Source organism: Dromiciops gliroides, chromosome 6 (genome assembly GCF_019393635.1).
Source record: "Dromiciops gliroides isolate mDroGli1 chromosome 6, mDroGli1.pri, whole genome shotgun sequence".
Taxonomy (NCBI): domain Eukaryota; kingdom Metazoa; phylum Chordata; class Mammalia; order Microbiotheria; family Microbiotheriidae; genus Dromiciops; species Dromiciops gliroides.
Genome location: NC_057866.1, coordinates 24,536,682 through 24,543,347, shown reverse-complemented (window position 1 = coordinate 24,543,347; position 6,666 = coordinate 24,536,682). Strand labels below are relative to the sequence as shown.

Sequence of the window (6,666 nt, the reverse complement as noted above, 5' to 3'; positions counted from 1 at the left end):
GGATGCAGCCTGCTGCCCCGGGCCGCGCCGTCCCGCCCTGAGCTGGCCATGCTGCCCCGGGGTCGGGGGCGGCTGAGGGCCGGTCTCCTGCTGCTGCTGCTGTTGCTGCTGCTGCTGCTGTCCGGCCTCTACCTGCTCAGCGGAGACCTGGCGTGTGAGTGGTCAGAGCGCCGGCTGGGCTGGGCCGCCGGGCGGGGGCTGCTCTGCCAGCCCGGACCCCGACGCCGACTCCGTGTCTCCCCTGCAGATGGCCGCCTGCTCCTGCCCTCGCCTTGTTCCGGAGGGGCCCTCGAGGAGCTGGGCGCTCAGGTTCGGGCCGTGGAGGAGGAGAATCGGCAGCTTCGGGAGGAGCTCCAGCGCTGGGGGGTCCCGGGGGGCCCTCCCTCGGGGCGCAGTGGTGAGCGCGTGGCGACCCCGGGCTGGACGGCCTGTGGGCAGCAGCCCACAGTACAGAAGTGCGAGGTGAGCCCGGCCCGGGGAGCCCAGCAGATGGTAGGGCGCGGACGCGGTCCAGAGGGCCGGCTTAGCGGCCCAGCCCGACCCACCTGTCGGGCCGAGGCCCCTGGCCTGGGGAGACCCTGGCTTCGGACCGCCCTGTAGCCAGTTCGCACCGAGGACTGGGGCCAAATCATCGCCTCCTCTGCCCCCCCCCCCCCCCGTCCTAGTGGGGCAAAGCAGGGGCTTGTCCCACACCAAGGAGGGCTCCTTACCCTCAGGGGTCCACCGATGCATTTCAGGGGCTCTGGGAATTGGATGGGGCAATGACAGCTTTATCTTAACTCACTTCGGGAAGGCTTCTTTTGGAATCCAACATAGTTGATGAAGTTAAAAACATTATTCTGAGGAGTTCACAGACTTGACCAGCGGGCACACAGACAAGGCTCAGAGACCCAGACCTATAAGGGCCCTTTCAGTTGAGACTTGACCCTAAGACCTTTTTCTATTCCCCCTTCTCTCAGTCACTAAGACTAGTCTCGCCATCCCCCCAAATATGCCACCGGGGTCTCCAGCTCATCTTTGTTAAGTGGTGACACCCCACCCCCAATTCCCCCTTCTGTTTTCAGAGGCAGGTGCTCACTGGTGGGGGGTAGGTGTGTGTGTGTGTGTGTGCATGTGTGTGTGTGTGTGTGTGTGTGTGAGTGTGAGACCTGGGCCAAATCTTGGCTCCAAGACTCTGGTGTGACCTTCAACAAGTCACTACCTCTCCAGCCCATTTCCTCATCGGCCAAATATGGGGTTTGCACTAGATGACCTCTGAGGTCCCCCTCCCCCTCAGCCCTAGTGGGGGAGGTTTGTGGGAAAGACCAGGTGGAAGCGGGGTACACAGATATGCATCTGACGTGCATCTCTCCTCTTCCATCCCCATCCTTCCAGCTTCTGCATGTGGCCATTGTGTGTGCTGGGCACAACTCCAGCAGGGATGTGGTCACTCTGGTCAAGTCCATCCTCTTCCACAGGTACCTCCCCCCCCAAGGCTTGGGACCCCTGCCGGTAACAATAATGGGAGCAACTCCATGCTGTTAAGGTTTACAAGTCGACTTCCTCCCAGAAGCCTGGGGGCTGAGACTAGAACAAGTAGGGTTGGGCAGGAGTTGGGTAGGAGCTACCTGGGGCCCCAGGTATCAGCCAGAAATCCCCTCTGCCTCCCCAAGGAAGAACCCTCTGCACTTCCATCTGGTGACGGATGCTGTGGCCCGAAACATCCTAGAAACCCTCTTCCACACTTGGATGGTGCCCTCTGTCTTCATTAGCTTCTACGATGCTGAGGAGCTCAAGGTAGGGAGCCCTTCCCCCGCCCCTCCCCCCTAACACCTGCAGCTTTTTCTTCCTCCTCCCAAGACCCGGGGCTCTTCCTTTCCCATCCCCTGCAGCCTGGGCCTGGGCCTGGCCACATTTCTTGGGGGCAGGGTGGTACAGTGGTTTGGTGTTAGTCACCTGGGTTTGAGTTCTGACCATGCCTACTTAGTCCGTTGGGTGACCTTGGCCACATCATCCCAGGGGGATCCTAGACTAAGAAGCAGAAACGGACCTCAGAGGTCATCTAGTGCTGTCGGACCGCTGAGCCCAGAGAGCTGAGCCCAGAGAGGCTGAGCGCCTGACTTGGTGGTCACCTGCAGCAGAGAGGGCGTTCCCACCCGGGGCCCCCAAATCTAGTGCCCTTCCTGCTGTACCCTGCCTCATCTTGTCAGTGCTGGAGCAGAGTAACACAATTCAACCCCGCAGGGGACCCCAAAACCTTTCTCTTCAGGACTCTCGGAAAAGAAGTGTCTAGTTTTCCAGAGCCTCGTCTCCAGCCCTCCCCTCCTTGTTGAGGGGCAGACCCTCTTTTCCTTCCTTAGCTTTGTCACTAGGATCCCCTTCGGTGGGGTTTGGAGCAGATGCCCTTTGATTTCCAAAAGATAGAATGACCTCTGGGCTAGAGGTGGGGAGGGAGAAGTGGAGCTTTGTGTGGCTCATGTCATCCCCCTCCCCTGCAGCCTGAGGTCGCCTGGATACCCAATAAGCACTATTCTGGCATCTATGGGCTCTTGAAGCTGACCCTGCTCCGGGCGCTGCCCCCCACCCTGCCCCGCGTCATCGTCCTGGACACTGATATCACCTTTGCTTCTGACATCGCTGAGCTGTGGGCTGTCTTTGCCCGATTCTCTGGTGAGGAGCCTGGGAGCCTGAGGACCCTTATCGCTGCCCCGCCCGCTGACCAGGTGCCCAGTGGCACTCCTCCATAGCCTCCCCACCCCCGATCCCCATAACGTTGGGTATCTTGGGACCCAGCACTAGAAGGAAGCTTGAGAAGTCCAGCCCTCGGCCTTTGAAGAGGTGAATGTTCCCCAAACCTGGGCTCCACCGGGGTGTGGTTCTTCCCCCCTCCATTTCCTCCCCTATCTTCTTTTCCTCTCAGACAAGCAGGTGATTGGCTTGGTGGAGAACCAGAGTGACTGGTACCTGGGGAACCTCTGGAAGAATCACCGGCCCTGGCCCGCCTTAGGTCGTGGCTTTAACACAGGTAAGGTTATCCACACATCCCTTCCTCTCTGTCTGCCTCAGTCTTCTCATGTGAAAAAGTGGGAGAATAATTCTCACCCTTCACAGAAATGTGAGCCCTCTGTTGTTATTAGGGGCTGCATGGGGTTGGGGGCAGGGCTGGGGGCTTTGGGAAATCCCCAAGAAAAAGTGCCTTCCCCAGGGGTGATCCTTCTGCAGCTGGAGCAGCTGAGGCAGGTAGGCTGGGAGCAGATGTGGAGGCTGACCGCTGAGCGGGAGCTGCTGACCATGCTGGCCACTTCTCTGGCTGACCAGGTGGGGAGCGGTCCCCAGGGTTGGGATAGGAAGCATCCCTGATTCAAGAGCCTCGGGGAGCAGGGCGGGCTGATGATGGGGGGCAGTATCCTGGAAGGTCTCGGGGCCAAGGTGTCACTGGGCTTGTCCCCCCTTCAGGACATTTTCAATGCTGTGATCAAACAACACCCTTGGCTGGTGTATCCCCTCCCCTGCTCCTGGAACGTGCAGCTCTCGGACCACACGCGAGCTGAGCGGTGCTACTCTGAGGTGTCAGACCTCAAGGTGGGTGCCTAGGGGATGGTGGGGAGTAGGGCGAGGAGCCTCCCAGGGGCATCTTCTTCTGGATGGTGATGGGGGGGCCTCATGTTCTCTCCTTCCCTCTCCCAAGGTGATTCATTGGAACTCACCCAAGAAACTTGGGGTGAAGAATAAGCATGTAGAATTCTTCCGAAATCTCTACCTGACCTTCTTGGAATACGATGGGAACCTGCTTCGGAGAGAGCTCTTTGGCTGCATCAGTGGTCCCCAGACCGAGCCAGACCAGGTGAGGGACTCCCTCCCCCTCACCTCCTGACTGGGGAGACAGGCATCCTCCTGGGGGCTGGGGGGAGGGGAAGGAGGAGGGAGGGAGATCCAGCTCCTCAGGGGAGAAGGCCTCTCCACCTTGGGGAGGCCCACCCTCAGGACTTTCTCCCCAACTCCTCCTAGACAAGACAAGCTCCGGTGGAGCTGGGGGAGGATGACACCTGCTATGAATTCCATCAGCAGCAGCTCACTGTCCACCGTGTACACCTCACCTTCTTGCCCTATGAACCTCCTAGTCCCCATCCCCATGATGTCACCCTGGTAGCCCAGCTCTCTATGGACCGGTGAGGGGGTGATGGAGAAGATGGGGCCCAATGGGGGCAGAGATGGAGGGAAGCAATGGGCAGAGGATTAGGGAACGGGATGGGGCCATGCATCTCTGGGACTGATTTCCACCATCTCCGCCGTCCTCAAGGCTGCAGATGTTGGAGGCCCTCTGCCGCCACTGGCCGGGCCCCATGAGCCTGGCCCTGTACCTGTCGGACTCGGAGGCCCAGCAGTTCCTGCACTTTGCGCAGGCCTCCGAGGTGCTGGCCGCCCGGCGGGATGTGGCCTACCACATCGTGTACCGAGAAGGGCCCCTCTACCCCGTCAACTTGCTTCGGAACGTGGCTCTGGGCCAGGCCCACACTCCCTACGTCTTCCTCAGTGATATCGACTTTCTGCCAGCCTACTCCCTGTATGACTACCTCAGGTACCAGCCCCTTCCTGGCCCGGTCTTCCTCATCTTTGGGAAGATAGGGCAGGAGGTGGGAGAGGGGTGACCTTTACCAGGGCTTCATGATTCCAAGGGTCTGGTTAGCCGTGGGGGCCTGGAGTGCAGGAGGGAAGGGTGAGAAGTGAAGAGAAAGTGTCGAGTCCTTGACCGTTAAGAGCGTTTCAGATGCGTTATGGGGAGGGTTTGATTATGCTGGGCTGGGACTAGGAAGGCCATTTTCTACATGAAGAAGCTGAGTTTCTTCCCAGTGACTCTCCCAGGCACACAAAGGTTCTGAGTCCTGAGCTCTTTGTCTTTATACCAGCGATTTCCTGTCACTTGGAAGATCTTGTCCCCCAATCTTTACTGAGATCGTTTGCTATCCCAAGCCCTGCCAGGGCTGTCCTTTCCTAGGGAGGGGGATGCCCTCCCTCTCACAACCTTTCCTACCTTTTTTGGGGGGCAATGAGGGTTAAGTGACTTGCCCAGGGTCACACAGCTAGTAAATGTCAAGGGTCTGAGGTTGAATTTGAACTCAGGTCCTCCTGAATCCAGGGCCGGTGCTTTATCCACTGTGCCACCTAGCTGCCCCCTCACAGCCTTTCCTTTTCTAGGACCTCCATCAGGGAGCTGGGCCTGGCCACCCGAAAAGCTGCTCTGGTGGTGCCAGCCTTCGAGACCCTTCACTATCGACTGAGCTTCCCCACCTCCAAGACCGAGCTGCTGTCCCTGCTGGATGCTGGCTCCCTCTACACCTTCAGGTCGGACCCCTCCCCTCCCCTGCCATCCCCTCTGGCCCGTCTCTAACAGCTAAGTGTGACCCAAGTATCTCCTGGGCCTCATAGGTACCATGTTTGGCCACGAGGGCACGAGCCCACGGACTATGCCCGTTGGCGGGAAGCCCAGGCTCCTTATCGTGTGGAGTGGGCAGCTGACTATGAGCCCTATGTGGTGGTCCCCCGGGATTGCCCCCGCTATGACCCCCGATTCGTGGGCTTTGGCTGGAACAAGGTGGCTCACATCATGGAGCTGGATGCACAGGTGGGTGGGCGAGGAACCTCTGTACTCAACTCCCAAGGTAGCCCGGCATGCCCCCTCCCTCCCCTCGGACCCACCCCACCAAGCCTAGACCTGTGGGATGCCAGAGCTGGAATGGGCTTGAGAGATTATTTAGTCTCCTTTTACAAAGGAGATCCCCAAAGGGCAGGGGTGGGGGGCACGCCAGAGGCCGGGTTCTCCACTGTCCCCCTCTCCCTACAGGAGTACGAGTTCTTGGTCCTGCCGGAGGCCTTTGCCATCCACTTGCCCCACGCTCCCAGCCTTGACATCTCCAGGTTCCGATCCAGCCCGGCTTACCGCCATTGCCTCCGGGCCCTCAAGGATGAATTCCACCAAGACCTGTCCCGACGCTACGGTGCTGCTGCCCTCAAATACCTCACAGCCCAGCGGCAGCTCTGACGAGGGCTGCGTTAGGGCCTGGAGAGGGTTTGGGGTCCCTCAGGAAGGGCGGAAGGGAGGACTCGCTACACACTCCCATAGACACTGGAAAGAGCCCTCGGGCGCTGGGGTCTCTGTTTAAGTTATTTAAGGTGATTTGAGTGGCTCTGAGGCTGGGGCGGCAGCGGAGCTGTGACTTTTGGGAAGGTGGGAGGGACTGCTCTTGCTGTCATGCTGTCCAGCCTGGCTGCCACCAGCTACGATGGGGCTGGCCTCCCCATGAGGTACTAGAGCTTTTGTAATTAAAGCAGCTTCTTTTTTATTCTTTTCACATCTTCTCCTGGTTTCTTGGGGTCTTGGGGATTTCCCTGGAGAGAGAGAGAGAGACAGAGACAGAGACAGAGACAGAGACAGAGAGAGACAGAGAGAGACAGAGAGAGAGAAAGAGACAGAGAGAGAGAGAGAGAGAGACAGAGAGAGAGAGAGACAGAGAGAGAGAGAGAGAGAAGCAGGCAGAGAAGGATGTGTGTGTGTGTGTGTGTGTGTGTGTGTTGGACAAAGGAGTCACCAAGACCCCCAGTATAATTATAGACTCAGAGCTTTGAGAGTCGGAAGGGACACCCAGCCTCCACCAGAGGAGTCCCCCACCAGCGGCCAGTGACTCCCAT

General features: G+C 59.0%; 1 protein-coding gene across 1 annotated transcript; it reads left to right on the top strand.

The window, feature by feature from the left end:
• Positions 1–6,304, top strand: LARGE2 (LARGE xylosyl- and glucuronyltransferase 2). Its single transcript, XM_043971648.1, has 14 exons — positions 1–154; positions 248–462; positions 1,375–1,457; positions 1,653–1,776; positions 2,478–2,649; positions 2,900–3,004; positions 3,185–3,297; positions 3,436–3,561; positions 3,668–3,823; positions 3,988–4,148; positions 4,280–4,558; positions 5,176–5,322; positions 5,407–5,602; positions 5,822–6,304. Exons 1-14 carry the CDS (start codon positions 49–51, stop codon positions 6,017–6,019), a joined length of 2,181 nt encoding a protein of 726 aa, XP_043827583.1. The 5' UTR covers positions 1–48; the 3' UTR covers positions 6,020–6,304.
• The last annotated feature ends 362 nt before the right edge of the window (positions 6,305–6,666 follow it).

Coding starts and splice junctions, on each gene's coding strand:
- LARGE2 (XM_043971648.1), top strand. CDS start 49: ATGCTGCCCCGGGGTCGGGGGCGGCTGAGGGCCGGTCTCCTGCTGCTG. Junction 1,458..1,652: donor AAGTCCATCCTCTTCCACAG/GTACCTCCCCCC, acceptor TGCCTCCCCAAG/GAAGAACCCTCTGCACTTCC. Junction 5,323..5,406: donor GGCTCCCTCTACACCTTCAG/GTCGGACCCCTC, acceptor TGGGCCTCATAG/GTACCATGTTTGGCCACGAG.